The sequence below is a fragment of the Malurus melanocephalus genome, unplaced genomic scaffold, assembly GCF_030028575.1.
Source record: "Malurus melanocephalus ecotype Western Australia unplaced genomic scaffold, MMel_1.1 scaffold_118, whole genome shotgun sequence".
Classification (NCBI taxonomy): Eukaryota; Metazoa; Chordata; class Aves; order Passeriformes; family Maluridae; genus Malurus; species Malurus melanocephalus.
Window position 1 is genome coordinate 521,579 of NW_026623350.1, and position 16,642 is coordinate 538,220.

At 38.3% G+C, this 16,642-nt stretch overlaps 1 protein-coding gene across 7 annotated transcripts in view; it reads left to right on the forward strand.

Annotated features, from left to right (window-relative positions):
- KIF21A (kinesin family member 21A) overlaps positions 1-16,642 on the forward strand; it is an 86,126-nt gene that overhangs the window by 23,111 nt on the left and 46,373 nt on the right. For all 7 annotated transcript variants that reach the window (XM_057370056.1, XM_057370049.1, XM_057370053.1 and 4 more), the window contains exons 2-7: positions 6,045-6,267; positions 7,533-7,715; positions 10,607-10,756; positions 11,466-11,600; positions 14,736-14,903; positions 16,295-16,410. In XM_057370056.1, the coding sequence (XP_057226039.1) occupies positions 6,045-6,267; positions 7,533-7,715; positions 10,607-10,756; positions 11,466-11,600; positions 14,736-14,903; positions 16,295-16,410 (975 nt within the window). The remainder of the gene's footprint in view (positions 1-6,044; positions 6,268-7,532; positions 7,716-10,606; positions 10,757-11,465; positions 11,601-14,735; positions 14,904-16,294; positions 16,411-16,642) is intronic.

Genomic DNA, 16,642 nt, shown 5'->3' on the forward strand with positions numbered 1-16,642 from the left:
TGATGTGTGCCTGGGCCCCTGGCAGGGGAAGCAGGTTCCTGGGGTGGGAGCTGACCCATGGTGGGGGGAAAGACTTGGAGATGTGCTGGAGGGCAAATTKCCACAGCTCAGCTGCTGAGCTGTGTCTTGTGTGGTCACTGTAATTAGTGTGTCTGTAATTGCCTGTCCATTTTTCCATTTGGATACAGTATATGTAACAACAGTGATTGGTACCATTAATATGGAGTCTTTCCATTAAGTATTGCCACCATAGAGAAACTCTCTGTGGGTGATGGTTGCTGGTACAAACCCAAAAATATTTGTTCCTGCACCCTTTTTGCTGTGTTAACAAGGGATAAACCTGGAATTTGTCATATGCTGGATCTTTTTGTATCCTTAATGCTCGTTGAGAGGTGAAATTCAGATGAGTGCATTGTGGTTGTGGTCTCATTTGAAAGTGTTACTAATCAKAGAGCAAGATTCCAGTGTGTGCAAGCAAGAATTCTGAAAAGTTTGTGCAAGCCCAGGTATCAGGTGTCTTTGAGATGAAATCTGCTTAGCTTTCTTTACTCTGTGCTTGCTCTGAACGGAGTTTAATGGGAGTGATTTGAGAAGCTTAAATTTAGTGGAATAGTGAGGTGAGGGAGTTCTGATGCTGAAGTAAGAGTAGGAAGCTGTTYTCTTCCGTTTTAGGCAGTTCTTTTTTGATTCCCAGTTCATATTGCCTGCATTCCCAGTTCATATTGGGATTTCACAAAGGATTTTATTAGGTGCTTCTGGATTTAACATTTCATATATCCACATGTGAAACTTAATTGTGTGACATTTAATAGGCTTAGTGTAGTAAGAGAAGTATTGGAGAGCTTTGGGTTTACAGGTTAACTGGTTTCCTGCTCAGCACAGCACGTGGTTTGAATTTMTGCTTTTCTGAGCAAGGTGAAAACAGCCCTTTCCCTCATGGTGCTTTTTTAATGACAAAGAACTTTAAATGGGACTTCAGAATAATCTCTTTTTTTCCAACACACAGCTTCTGGATATTCATTGCAGTCTGAAAGATTAACCTGTGATTTGTTTCTTCTGCTTTTCTTTCTTTAAAACAAGAATAATTTGATTATTCTTTTTAGATCACCCTTAGAAGCTCTTGTGTACCTATTGCTGTTCTGTAGAGGTGGTGAGAAGGCTTATGGTAAACCCTTTGATAATTACCCTTTGTTAAAGTTTACAGTTCTTCACATGGAGATGCAAATCTTAAAAMATCACTGGTTTAGAATATGGAATGAGATTAAGGGGTGGCATGATCATCGATGTTTGGAGATTGCTAGGGTAAAATTAAATAATGGAGAGGTTCTTAAACAAGCACAGAGGTAAAGCTGTTCAGTACCTGAAAAAAATGTGTGTGTGTGTCTGTCTATCTATCTATATCCATATATATCCATGTAGTTATTTATGTAAATAATACATATATAAATCACTGGGACAATTTTTCATCCCTAGAAGTAAATTTAGGATGCTTTTCAAAGAGATATTGTGATATTATCTGGTTTAAACAGGAATCAATTYTGTWAAGTCTGATGTCTTGCATAACACAGAGTATTGACCTGGTGATGACTGTAGWCCCTGAACTGTATTATCTGAGCCAGTTTTAGCTGACAATACTTTTAGGAGAGACTGTGCCCCTTTTCCACTGAGGGATTAGTTCCAGTACAATACAGTGCATTACTGTGCAACYGCTGGCTGGTTTAGCACTCCCTAATTTGACAACTTGTCCCAGTGTGCTGAGGCGGGAGAGATTTAAGGGATTAAGTTTCATGTGTGTGGCCTGGAGGTGCTGCAAAGTACACGTAAACAAGAATTGGGTGTATTCATGCTTTGGAGAGGAGGAGAGGGAATGATGTGAACCAAAATGTTGTTTGGGGAGTTGCCACATCTAAAGAGATGTGATTGGAAATAGGTAGAAAACACCTGATTGTCTGCAATTAAGAGAGTAGCCTGAAAAACAGGTGAGGTGGGGCCATGTGGAAGACAAAATGGGTGAAGTCATATTGGTCCTGGAGAAAAATCCCAGTRGTAGACTGCCAGACTGCAGGCTGGGCAAGGAGAGATGACCAGAATGAACTCTTTCACATTTTTGAAGTGTRGGCATTGCCTGCTTTGCTGACAGAAGTGACCACATTAAGACATAAGTGGAAAATGTTTGGCTGTAAGCAGAAAGGAAAAAATCACTTTCCCAATTCATGTGTGGTTGGAGAAGGAGGAAATGTTCCTRTAGGCAAAACTGGAGCAGAATCTGACTTGCTTGAGTACTTTTATTTGCCAGACATATTMATTGCAAATAGTAAGACTTTTAGAGTCTTGAGGTTTGGGTGATCCACTCCTGCTATTTGCAAGTGGACAGAAATCAGGTTGAAGGGGAGACATCTCTTTCTTACGCATTGAGGACGTCATATTAGTTTAGTGGTAAGCTTATCTAGAGAGCTGTATAGATTTCAGAGCATGATGTTTCCTTTGAGAAGACCTCAGGTTGGSTGATCAAAGTTTCTTGTCTGCACATCCGTTTTGGGGCAAGATGTCATTCAAACCCTATGCAGTCACGATCCAGTCTCTGCTACCTGTCAGCTCCATAGCAGAGTGAGACATTGTGTAAGACCAATGACAGAAAGAGAAGGGAGTCTGGTGTGAAGCTTCCCTGTTGTGGCAAGTCTTGCTTTGTTTTTCCTTTGTGCTGCCTAAGTGCTGCTGAAATGCWGCTTTTTCTTCTATCACTGCCTTCAGATTTAGTGGTAAGTCAGAGAGGAAGGACACCATCATCACTGCTGGATCCCTGAAAGTTGCATTACACTCCAGGGCAGGTGACTGACTGGTAACAAGCTGCCAGAGCGGAGCAGATCTCCTTCAGCTCAGTTGGTCCCTGGCACGGTGTCTTGCTGTGGGCTGGTTGTGCTGGGCTGATATGTACGGGCTTGCTGTGGTGCAGCAAAGCTCTGGGAGGTGCTGCCTGGCTGCAAGGCAGGACCKGGCTGGGAGGATTCTCATGGGAAGTCTCTGCTGGGCGACATCGAAACTGCTCACTTTTCAGTCCTGTCATCACTGTAATAACTATCATGCAAATCATTGATATTTTAGGCATGCTGTTCCTTTTCATGGTCACTCAGCCTTTACTTAGTAGTTGAATGGAGAAATTTATTCGGCACCTGTCATAATTGCATCAGTGCATCAGTGCAGAGAATAATTTTTTTTAAAAGCATAGCATAAAAAAATAAGTACTTCTTTTAAAAAAAGTTGTCAATTTCATTCTGCAAGCTAATGCTAGAAACCTTTCAGAACTGGGGGGAAGTTGGGTTTTTGGGATGCATTAAAGCTTACTTGATGTTGAAAATGTGTTTTCTATCTAGATTTCTAGAAAAGATCTTCCTAGGCTTTTTTGCTTGGGAAGACAATGAGACATACCTCTGGAACTTTAAAAGCCCTCAGAGTTCATTCTTGTTAGGACAATTGATGGCCTTTGTACTGTGTGCATTGGATTAGTGAAAGAATAAGAGTGCTTAGTCTGAAAAAGAAGCTTGCCCTCTGACTGACTTCACGGCAGTAAAAGAAGGCAGCAGAATAACCTACTGAGTAGGCATTTTCTAAATATTGTTTTAGACAGCATGCTACAGTGTTTTATTTGCTCAACTTTCTAGTTGTGCAGAAGGCTTTTAGAAAAGGCATATGATTAATTTGTCTTTGAAGACTTTCTCTACCTAGAAATAAAAGCTATTTTATTGCCAAAAATTCCTTAATTTAGAAAGAAGTAAATGTATTACAAGCTTCTGTACATATTTATCAGATTATGTTTTTAGTCGACACAAGTTCAAGTGGATCAAGTTGGTTGTTATTGAAGGAGTTATGTAAATCCTGCATTACTTTTAGCATTATTTCATTTAAAGAAAAAAAACCCTTATGATGTTATTAGAGAGAAAATGTGACCTATATTGCACACTTTGTGTACTTAAATGCAAATATTAGTTGTAGAATATTTATGCCTCTTTTGCACATCATATAGTCTTTTCTTTTTCTTTAATCATATTTTTCAAAGGTTTATTTAATTTTCACTTTGCACTACAGGGTACACTGACAAGGGTGGTACCTCCTGCTCATTAATGAACTTTCCATAGTGGAATTAATGTGCAGAAAACCTTACAAATAAATTAAGGTTAATGTCTAGTGTCAAACAGTGGGATATAATGAAACTGTCAGAATGAAAAATCTGAAGAATACTCCTGACAGCAGCGCACATCCCCGGATGAAAAATTCAGAATCTGCAAAAGRAAGTAGATACATGATGCTCTGAGATTTTTTTTTGTGTGTTTTTTTAAACAGAAAACTTTTAACTTCATGTAAATTGTACGTAATTAGTCTACAGCAGTCCACTGGGTTGTTGGAGACAAGCTCTCTGCATCAGCAGGTGTTGGCACAGTTGCAGTAGATCAGCAGGTAGCTTTGTGCCCTTATGCTCCCATTATACTTTGGAACGAGTTTTGTGTGTTTGGAGTCAAGCATTTTGGCTTTGTTTCCTCTGAGGGGGACACAGTGAAACTGCTGTGTGATCCAAACCARCATGTGATATGTGAAGACATTGGGGAACTTGCTTCAAGCAGCACAGCTGCTCTAAACAGAGCAGTCATGTACATGTAGCCCTTAAAGCGTGGTATATAAAATTAATATGTGCCTTTCAAGAATACTCTGTGCATGCAKGTCTTTGACACTGTGTAAATGAAAGTAGCCACACTGCAGTAAATAGTAATAGGTTCTYGAAGTTTTACATAAATGGAGAACCTGTATAAAATATTCAATGTTTTCGTTTGTATGTAGCTGTACTGCTGCTGTTTTGTCATTCTTACTGACCTTTGTCACGTCTTTTAAGCTCCACCCTGCATAGGATGTGCGTTTTGTTTGATTGGGGTTTGTTTTGGGGTTTGTGATTTTTTTTTTTAAAGGTAACCTTGTAAACAAATTTTTAGTTAATTACAGCTAGAACAATGTGTTAGGTGGGCCAGAGTTTTTCTTCTTGGTAGTTAATCATTAAACCAACTTAATCACAAACTTCTGCAGTCATTAGTAGTAAAGCCAGTACACACATTCAATTTTGATGAGGCTGCAAGAATGTTAAGAATGCAGAGGAATTAATAAAATGATAGAAAGTAAGAGGTTCAAGCTGCATTCTAGGAACTATTTTTGTCAGAAACAGAACAAATTAAAATAAAAGCTGAAATTTGTCTTAGGGGGAGATAAGGAGGAATGAGACAYTCTTGCCTTTAGAACTTGTTAAATGTTGTTCTCCTCTTGTCTGAAGCTATACTTCTTCACTGAAACCAAGCATTTCACAGAAGTGTTCTGGCTGTACGAAGTCCTTTTTCTGACAAATGGAAGGAAGGAATGCGAGCCTTTTCCTTATGGTTATTGTTCTCTCAGCAAGGAGGCTTTCATTTAAGAYGATATCACAAAATATTCTGAGTTAGTAGGGACCCATATGGATGTTCAAGTCCAACTCTTAAGTGAATGGCCCATACAGGGACTGAACCCACAATCTTGGCATGATTAGCACCAGGTTTTAACCAACTGGCTTCGGTGGGTTCTTGCTCCCAAATTGGTATTTAAACTAYCCTTTTCTTTCATATTAAACTTGCTTGTAAAAAATCCCTAAAATTCCTGTTTTTACAATTAAAGCATTCAGAAGCTTGATGAAGCTGGAAAGCTTGATTTCCAAGTTTGAAACAACATCTAAAAGTGACTCTTCAGCAATGCATAGTATACATACAGAAACGTTCAGAGTTCTAGGCAATCATGAGCTTGAAGTAGCTGAACCTTCAGTAAAATAATGTCATTTGTGTGAGCGTTTTATGGCTGGGGTTCTGACACAGTGAGTATTGTGGCTCAGACAACTGAAAACCTTTTGGCATGGTGAAAAATTCTGATTTTCGAGTCATTGGGGAATTCTCAGATCCCTTGTTTATATTGTTTCTGTACTCCTCCTCTCTTTGACAATGAGAATTTGTTAATAGTTCTTTTTCTCTCTTCCAAAACAGGATTAGACCACAGTTAGCCAAAGAGAAGATTGAAGGATGCCATATTTGTACATCTGTCACGCCTGGCGAACCTCAAGTGTTCTTGGGAAAAGACAAGGCCTTCACTTTTGATTATGTCTTTAACATTGACTCACAGCAAGAAGAGATCTACATACAGTGTATAGAAAAGCTGATTGAAGGTTGCTTTGAAGGCTATAATGCCACTGTCTTTGCTTATGGCCAGGTGAGCTTCGCAGTTTTGTCTTAAAGCCTTTATTTTGGAATAAATGGTTTTTTGCACTTGATTTTTCTCCTAAATTTTTTTAATGCATGAATCTGGTTTTTAGCACTTTGGGTTTATCTTCAATGAGTTATCCTGTAGGAGAGTGAGAGTGCTGAGTATATATTTTGTGTAGACTGGCAGTTGAAACACAGAATATATATATAGGCAGTAGATGCGAAAGTAATAGTAATGCTGAAAATAGGATCAGTCCATGTAATTCCTGAATTCACCTCAATGCAGCAGTTGACTTAGAGAGATAGGTTGTACTGAGGTTCTTTTTGGAGCAACTTTGCAGCCTGCTGCATTTTTAGACTCTTTTGGAAATAGGAGGTTTTTAAAAATAGATCCTGGAGAGCTTCAGACCACATTGTTTGCTTGTGGGCAAAATGCGGAGATTGGATTCCAAAGTTAGAGAACTTTTCCTAGAGAACACACCCTCTTAGTACACTGGGYACACATTTTGCTTCTCAAAGCTGAGCACAATGTAGAGAATGTGCTATTGTCTTCTGAATATTCCTTTAGGACTTGATTGCCTAAAATTTGGTCTGGGATGCTGAATTTCACCACTGTTAAATCTTGCATGTCAAGTTATCCAGGTGAAGTGTATTCCTAGTGAAACAAAACAGTTTGCAGATCCAGTTTAGCAGATTATGTTCAGCTGTGTGATCCTATCTTTGTCTTAGACTTGACCCACYAATTAAGTGAAAACACTACACTACCTTGTCTTCTATAGGACTTCACATTTAATTAAATTATCTTCCTAGTGAAGATACAGCTTGTATTCTTCAGTATAAAGTGAGAACAATGGGAATATAATACCTGAGATATTCAAACATCTTAATTAAGGGAGTCATTTGATCTCCTTCAGTGAAGAATTGCAAATGCTGCTTTTACCTCCAAAATACATGCTTTAATTAACAGCCTTGGTTGAAAACATTAACTCCTCTTTTGACCTAGAGGTGATAGCTCAAGGCTTGTGTAAGCCAGTTAGGGAAAGTTTCTAGGGGAAGGGTTATGAAAAACTGAACTGGTCTGTGCYTTCTTGAATGTGATCTCTGGATAAACAGTACAGTTTATCCAAATTCTGCTGTTTAGGCATTTTTCAAAGTGACCTGTTGGGTGTTAATACTGTAAAGATGGCAGATTGATTTAACACTGCAATGTTCACAAACTATTTCTATGATCATTTAGTATTACTAACATGTTCTACTACTTTTTCAAACTAGACAGGTGCTGGCAAAACATACACCATGGGCACCGGATTTGATGTCAACATAACAGAAGAGGAACAAGGCATTATATCACGTGCTGTTAAGCACCTTTTCAGATGTATTGAAGAAAAAAAACAAGGTGCTATTAAGCAAGGACTTCCACCTCCAGATTTTAAAGTGAACGCACAGTTCTTAGAGGTAAATATGATCTGCATTTGTGGGTGTAACTCAATGTTTTTGTTAGGTTTGGTGATTTTATTTTTTTTTAGAAAACCAATTAAATATTTTTTCTGGTTGTATCTTTTATTTTTTTCTCACAAGATGTTTAGAATTAATCTACAAGATTTCAAAAGGAAAATTTATGGGATTTGCTTCAGCTCTTCAATTTATGAAAAAATCTTATCCTATTCCAATTATTTTAGTACTTCTCTTCATAATGTTATTTTGAAGTATAGAAGTTTGTCACTTATCCTTTTATTCTGCATGCATTGTTTTTTAATATAAATGTTTGTCATTTATCCTTTTATTCTGCATGCATTGTTTGTAGGGCCTGTTGCTCTTGCCTGTTTGAAATTCTTGTCCAAAATTTAAAACAAGAAACTCTAAAAAAGCTCCTTGATTGTGGCTTCGATTAGTGACCATGCTTTGCCTGCTTTTGTCACTTTGCCATAGGTTTCTTTAGCTTTCAAAATCTMTTTATTACACTTTCTTTCACCTCCYATGAAAASACTGCTTTCTGCAATCCCCACTGATTTAGGATTGGACTTCAGTGCCACTGCTCCCTTCTTCTTACACCTAGAGAAAAATCCCTGGTTAATACTGTGGCAGAAGTGTTCCCCCTCTTTTTTCTTGTAGACATAATTACTGGTAAAGGGGCCATAAAGTCTCTGATCTTTCTGACCTGCMGCAGCTGTTGCTTTAAGCCTTGCAGGTTTTACACTGTCTCCTGACTGTGGAACTGCTTTTAAAATTGATTGATCGGGGTGTAACATATTTACATTCACTACCAACCTGAAAAATCTGATACTTTAGGCACACAGAGAGGAAGAATCAGTTTTAGGAAGGACAGGTGTAAATTWGTTTTGCTTGCTTCAGTATGTACAAGTTTACTAGTTTGGGGGGTTTTCTACTTTTATACTTCCCACGAGAAAAGCTGTTGATTTTATTACTGCTGAAGTAAACTAAGTCTTTCTGCTTAGTAAAGTAAGTAAACGAATTCATAGGTTCCTGTAACTGTTTTAAAGATTAACAAGCTGGCATTAGTTTTGTACTGGTCTAGGTYTGTCACTGCTTACCTTAAGGAGAACTTTTTGTTGCCCTGGCTAATGTTTGTCTAGAGAGAGTTGGCTTGAGCATGTGCTGTGGGAATGCTCCACTTTGTTTGTACATCAGGGAGCTGCAGCTTTGCTTAGGCAGCTGCAACATTGGTAGCATAAGGAGCAGTAACCAGTGTGGTTTCTGAATTTATTGTGTTTTTATACATAACATTACAAATGTGACACAGTCCCAAAATACAGGACAGTGAGTAAATGTTACAGTGAGAACGATATGAGGAATTCAAGCTGTTATAACATTTCAGCTGAACTATATGTACTGAAACCTGTCTTGTTTATCTAATTCAGAGAGAGGTTAAATGATGTATATAATAATTTCTCCCTTAACAAAATGTCATTTTGGTTGGCAGATTTTTTTTCTTTACTGAGGCTTTTCCAGAAGGAGCTTTTTCTGATTAGTTAGATATACACTATTCTTGTATCAAAAAGTATCCTATTCCTCCCTTCCTATCTACAATTAGAGCTGGATTGCATAAGTAATAATTTAGTCATTGAACAAGTTGAAGCAAGATTTTATTTTGGAGTAACTTTGAAGTCTTATAGCTGGATAACTGTTGGGTAGAGTGACTTTTGTTTGCTACTTTTTTGCCTTTCTTTAGTTTGCTGCAGTCTGCCTCCCTTAACTCCTTGCTTTCCTACTTTTTCAAAAGATAGGCATATGCAGTTTTATGCAGCTGCATTATCAGAATCTGCTCTGTTTCTTTGAACTTATCAAGGTAAAACTTTAGTTGGAAGATTTCTGCTTAGATTATCTATCACAATTAAATATAATTCCTTTTTTAATGTAAAGGATTAAAAGCAATACATTTGTAAATGCTAAGCTTTTTCTTCTCAGGGATGACTTTTTGCATTTGAGAGGGCAACACTTACTTTCACAGTTGAGAGAAAGTGCTTGTGTGAATACAGATCTGTTGTGGTGATTCTTAGACTGTTGCCTAGGGATTTTGATCAGGAATTGAATTAGTCTGGGCTGAGCTTTGCTGACGTGAATTAGTATAACTAAATTAAAGACACATGACATGTTCCAGTATACAGGCAGAGACCTGGGGCATGAGATTTYCAGTGGGATAGTGTTTTTTTCTGGGTGGGTTGCCTGTTTTTTTCCCCCCGATATCTTCAAGTGGATCTAAACACCTTTCATAAAGCTCAGAACATTCTTAGGGAGTACAAAAGCCCTGCTCAAGAAGCTGTGCCATAGTATTTTTGGACTGCTGCTTGGTATCTTTAAGAAGCAGCTTGTACAAAACTATTATTATATGTCAGATTCCTTCCAGGGCAGGAAGAGCTTRTCTAAATGAGAGAGGAGGTGAGGAAAGGTGTAATGGCAGGGAGAGCAAGTGGAGTGAGTTGGAAGTGTTTGGAAAGGGTGCAGCCAACTGAATCCACAAAAGAAAAGCCCAAGGTCAAATCTGAAGACAGCAGGTGCCTGCCACAGAAACCACTGTCGCTCTTGTTCTGCTGGAATCAAATTCCTCCTCTTCCCTGGTCCCACCGAAGAATTTTCTCTCAGATACGRTCATGTGGAGGAAGTTACTGCATCTTTGTGTGGCATGATAGAAAGTTGTGCAGGTCACTTAATTTGCGGTTGCTCTGTCATCTATTGTCCTTGTAATTTGGGTGTTTCAACACCCTTTATTTGGGAGTCAAGACATTTGGATTTCTACAACTCTTGGTATGTGCCATGCGTGAATTTGTTAGTTATCGGAGGAATTCCTTTCTAAAGTGATATGTTTTCTACCTTTTTCTTCTCCTCAGCTTTACAATGAAGAAATTCTCGATCTGTTCGATACCACACGTGATATTGAYGCAAAGAATAAAAAATCAAATATTAAAATACATGAAGATTCAGCRGGAGGAATTTATACAGTGGGCGTTACAACCCGAACTGTGAATGGAGAATCGGAGGTGATAATTGAAAATAATTTACTCTCTAGTATGCCAAGTACATTCTAAAAATGTCTGTATGCTTTGATGAGCAGTTAAAAATAGAGTTCATGTTTACACTTAAATTGCCCAGGAGACAGATAATAGTAAAAGCTAGCTAAAATTTTTATTCCCTCATTTCTGTAGCCTTGAATCTGATAAATGTTTGACACTAAGTGCATGCTGCTTTCATTTAAAGCTAGGAACAGGCTTTTGTTCATAATATGGTTTTGCTGGRAGTGAAAATTTCAGCATGTAAGTAAATCTGATCTCCCAAATCTTAAGTGTTACTTTTCCTTTGAGAGGAAATCTCTGYGTTGTGGCTGATGTCAAATAAACTGCTGGTCATGTGCATTGCAAATCTGAATACAAATATTATTATACTCTTTTTTTTTTGGTACAAAAAAGTGCAAAAAACCCTTTTTTTGCCACAGATGAATAAAGATAGCTATGTTACTACTAGGGTACAGTAAAGAGAGGCATTAAAATTTTTACTATTTTCTTCCAGAGAACACAAAAACACTCTTAGTTTGTTTATTTAAGAATCTTTGTGCTTTTACTTTTGGCTTGTAGGARCTGGATTCATAGCAAAGAGAGAAAGTTAAGTTACATATCCAAAACAGTAAGTGTTATGGGAACATTTTTGCTTTAGCCAGCAAGCCATGCAATGTACTTCTTGTCTGTTTTCTAGATGATGCAGTGCTTGAAGCTGGGAGCTTTGTCTCGAACCACTGCCAGCACTCAGATGAACGTTCAGAGCTCACGGTCACACGCTATCTTCACTATACACTTGTGTCAAACCAGAGTCTGTCCTGCATTTAATGCTGTATGTATTTTTGCTGTTGTTAAGCTTCTCTTCAGTAGCCATTTTTCAAAATGGGCATAGTTTTGGCAGCCAATTCTATTTGAATTGCACTTAGTAAGGATGCTGTAGTCATCATAATGCTTGATGAATTTGCTAAGCATTATAATAATTTGATTTAATCTGTGCATATGTAACCATCCTCTAGCCAGAGGCAACCATAAACTGCAGACTTTTACAGGAACCTGCCTATTCTCCTCTAGCATTTTCTTCAGTATTTTGTTGCGACATACACTAGTGAGAAAGCTAAAATGTAATTTGTCTTTAATTGGCAGAGTACGTTTAAGTGTGTTAGCAGTTAGTGGGTTTAAACTTTCAGTCAGCTAACTGAAACTGCTTGAATATTACAGATTGTATTGATATCCAATAAGGTGTATGCAGAAAAGCATTGAATTCTGAGGCTTTGTGTATTTATTTTAAATAGATACATGTTTGGGGTGCAGATACTTTGTTAAGTCTAGTTAAGTGCATAGAAATTCAAACTGTGAATGAACATGGAGCTGTTCTATAGAATATTTTGCATGTGACTGTTCAGTTTTTAGTTGCTGTTSGTATATGTTGTAAATCCGCATCACTGAAATCTACAGTACCCTCAGGGATACTTGAATATTCTAAAGGTCTTTTGCATATAATGTTTAAATATTAAATAGTATCTGGCTAGCATTCTACCCATAGATACCACATTTTTGAGCACGTGAAACAGTGAATTGGATTTGCATTGCTTTTGGGGGGGATGTGTTGTTTTTAATACTACAAATAATTGTTTGCAGGCAAAATGAGCGTTCCTTCCTGGTCCCTTGTGGTATGTAGACCTGCTTTATACACCTGCTAAAAACACTTCCTCCTGCTTTCCGTGCTGAAAGGATGGTGGTTTGGATTTGGTGCAGTCAGCTGTCTTCACTTAGGAGGGATTGGCATCACACTCCAAGTTCACACAGGGCACCTCAGTCACTGCATGGTGACACTCTGCTTGGAGGTTTTTGTTGAAACCTGTTTACAGGAAAGTGAAAAGTCATCTGGGAGCCTGTTTCCTGCAGGCTCCTGGCACAGCAGTGCCAAGTGCTGGTGCACTTGCAGCCTTCCCCACTAGCTGAGCTGCCTGGGGGCCTGTTGCCTGGCTCTGTCTGGTTTTTTTTACAGAGGCTTGTGTTAGAGGAAGAGGTGGGCATCTTCTGCCTTATGTCAAACTGTTTTGTTTCTGATTTCCTTGGGAGATGTTCACAAGTTAGTTTGACTGTCTGGAGCTGGGCATGTTTAAATCCTTTTATTTGTAAAGGCAGCACCCTCTTCGTTCCCTGTAGCATTTAGGAGAGTAGAAGATAGACCTGACGTTGTCCTTTGAACGCTCCTAGAATCTAAATTAATACAAGCTATTATTGGGTGGCCAGGAGAGATGTAGCTCAAGTTTCTGTAGACAACAGTTTTGGGAGACCTTTGTTACTAGGGCAACGCAGTTCTCCTTCTCGGGTGACAGCCTTGGCCGTGTCCCTTCTGTGTGCGGTCGCCTGTGCCCGGGGCTGGCAGGCAGCCAGGCTGCAGTGCACAGACCCGCTGCTCCTCGGGCTCTGTTCACACCATCCCTGCTTCYTGGAAGTTCCTGCATGTACATTTCACTTCCTACATGAAGGAGAGGGAAAGGGTGCGTTAGTCATGACTTAGAGGGCTGGGAATGAGCGTGTGGTCCCCAGAGTGTAAACATCAAAACAACAGAAATAAGGATTCCTGGTCTTGTGAAAGTGGCACAGTTCCCGTTCTCTTCTGTTACTGCTACAAAAGGATGCCACTTTAGGAGCATGAAATATTTAACTACCATGAGAATGGTTTGGTCTGCAGAACCTGCATTACCCCCTGCAGTAGCAAAGGGGGTAGGCTAGCTCGCCAAGGACATAAAGCATACCTGAGGGTGTGTTTTTGGCTTTTTTTGTTTTGTTTTGGATTTGTTCTGCTTTTTCTTCTTGCTTTTTTTTTTTTAAAGGTTGCTCTGGGTTTCGTGTGCTTAATGTGGTAGAAATTCCTAATAAAGCTTGTAGTTTGGGCTGTGTAATTTGTTATAAATCTAGTATACACTCAATACATGCTCATTACATAACACCATGCCAAGTTAGTARAAATTGCCCTGCAAGGGGTATCTTACCAGTAAGGTCAAGAAGTGAGTGATTTAAAGATTTTTCTCATTGTGTTGCTTTCCTGACAATAAATCTGACTACACTTGGAGTAAARTAAAACACTACAGTAAGTGGAAGAACTAAACTAATAGACAGAAAAAAAAAAAGTTTGGGATTGTCCTAATGAAAAAGGATAATTTTGCTGCTGAGCTTTGGGATGTGAAGTGGAAGGAGGCTGAGGCTGTGGTATCTGCCCCAGCGCTGTGTGTTCTGGGCAGACTCCCTGCACTGATGGAGGCTCGCAGTGAGTGCCTGTCATTACCTTGGGAAGGAAGGTGGAAGGAAAAAGGAATCTCTTCTTTTCCCTTGTTCCATCTGCTGGAGAAGTCCATCTTTTTCCCTTGTTTCATCTTTTCTGCAGAAGTCAGAAGTGCTAGTGGAATCCTGACTTAGGAAAAACGGTTTCCAACAATAATTCCTGAAGTAAGGTGAAGAATCATCCCACAGGGAGGCTAGTATGGAGTTTAGAGAGGTATAAAATCAAAATGTATTTCAGTTATTTGACAGGTTTATGAACTGAGTGGTTCTTGTGATTTTGTGGGGTGATTATATAATTAAGGTTTTCTTTTTCTTWATCAGTTTCCTTTGACAACTGATTCAAGACTTGCATTCTAGGAGAGATGCAAACTGGTTTCCCACCTTGCTGGAGACTTGTCTATTTTAGTGTATATATCCTCCCGTTTCTTCATCAAGAATCATTTGTAACTCGTACTTAAAGTAATTTGTATTCACATGCATCTAGAGCTGGGTCTTCAAGGATGTGTTAATACATGTGATTAAAATGGACACAGTATGTTTCAAAATATGGTTGTTGCAAGAGAATGTTTAAGGAGATGGTCATGAAGAGGTCACTCTGTAAATAATTACTGATTGAATTTTGCAAATGTTGATGTGAGAGTTCTCATCAAGCCTTGTGGGTTCTTCTTTGCTTTAGGACAATGCCACTGATAACAGGATAATATCTGAATCTTCTGAGATGAATGAATATGAAACGCTTACTGCCAAGTTTCACTTTGTTGATCTGGCGGGATCTGAAAGGTTAAAGCGAACAGGAGCTACAGGAGAAAGGGCAAAAGAAGGCATTTCCATCAACTGTGGACTAGTAAGACTATACCACTATACAATATAATGTAAAACAACCTTAGGCAAAACACTTAGAAATAAAACTTACTGCTCAAATTTTCTATGTCTGTGTACTGACTCGCTATATAGTTCTTCAATTAACTGTATCAAATTTGTACTTAACACTTACTAAAGTGCACTGAAAAGTAGAGCTGGTGATTATCAGTGGAGTCCGTAGTTTCATGCCTTTGTGTTGAGCTACATGGTTATGTAGCAATTCTTTCAAAGACACAAAAATACATGTCTTATTTTAAATGTGAAAATATGTCTCTTTTTTTTTTTTTTTTCTAGGCTATTGTGCAGTACCAATGAGGTATTCTGCAGTTAGGGTGTTCTCAGTGATTCTCTTACCATCGTGGCATTCATTATTTTCTGTAGTTCTTCCGGTTATATGGAAGAGAAAGTATTCAGTTCAGTTTCAGTTCATATTGACATAAGCACAAAGCCAGCAGGATTTAGGGGTCTAGATGACAGAGTTATGTCCTTAACAAAGAGCATATAAAGTTGATGAACGTGAAAATCGGTGTGATATAACAAATGTAAAATCACAWAACTTTMATKTACAGTGAAGTCCAGCCCTCAGTTYAGTGRAACACAYTTGAAAGCGCTTTAAATCCTTCAAAGCAGGCAGGCWCAGCATTGGGTGTGCGCGGTGCTCCATCTGCTGGTTAYGGCTGCACCATTGCCAGAGCAAGATCTTGCAGTGCAGGGCGCCACCTAAAGCAAAATCCTTCAGTTTGACTGAAATGCGTGCACTTCCACATGAAAAAGGATTCCAAAGCCAAATGTTAGATTGTTTATAAATATTAATTAGACCTTTCTAGTAATGAAACAGAATAGCCGTGGACTACAAGGCTTTAATGTCAAGTCTTAAATGCTCAAATCRTCATCAACTTTTTTTATTTCATATCTGTAGAGGTAGTAAATTCTGTATTTTTTCCTATGAGTGCCCCATATTTTATTCTAAATGTAGCATAAAGCAGATTGGTAAAATTAATTTGAAAGATATTATCACTATTGCTAGAAGTAGAGATCACTTTAATAATCATCAGAAGCAAATGTTTGTTAGATGAAGTAGTACCATCTTTAGTTTGTGACTGACATGAATACCAATAGTGCATATGAATTGTGCTAAACACTTTAGCACTTCCAGATGTCAGACTGTAAGTCATCCAATGCACTGTTGATAGCACAAAAGTTTCTAAACCCCTGCTGTAAAATGTAAAAATTTTCAAAAATATTTTAATGTTCACTTTCATGATTATATTAATTTTCTCATAATATGCTGACTCCAGTTTATAGCTGGTTTTAAAATAAAACTGCACAGGAACCGATTCTGACYYGTGTGTTACGTGATTTGGTGTTTTRTAGCTGGCACTTGGCAATGTAATAAGTGCACTGGGAGATAAAAGTAAGAAGGCAACTCATGTACCATACAGAGATTCAAAGCTTACAAGGCTGCTGCAAGACTCTCTTGGGGGAAACAGGTATGAAAACTGGAACATTTTATGTATTTCATTGTAATTTAATTTAAATGAGAACATAATCTTCAGAAAATAAAATGAATATTAAATGACAATAAAAACAGCTACTCCTTTTGTTGGAGTCTGAAGATAAATTGTTATTACAAAGTTGCTGTCAATGGAGGCTAAAGGTTTTAAAGAGGATTTTGCTTTGTTCTTTTCAGTGATGTTGTTATTTTACTAGACATGAAGCTAC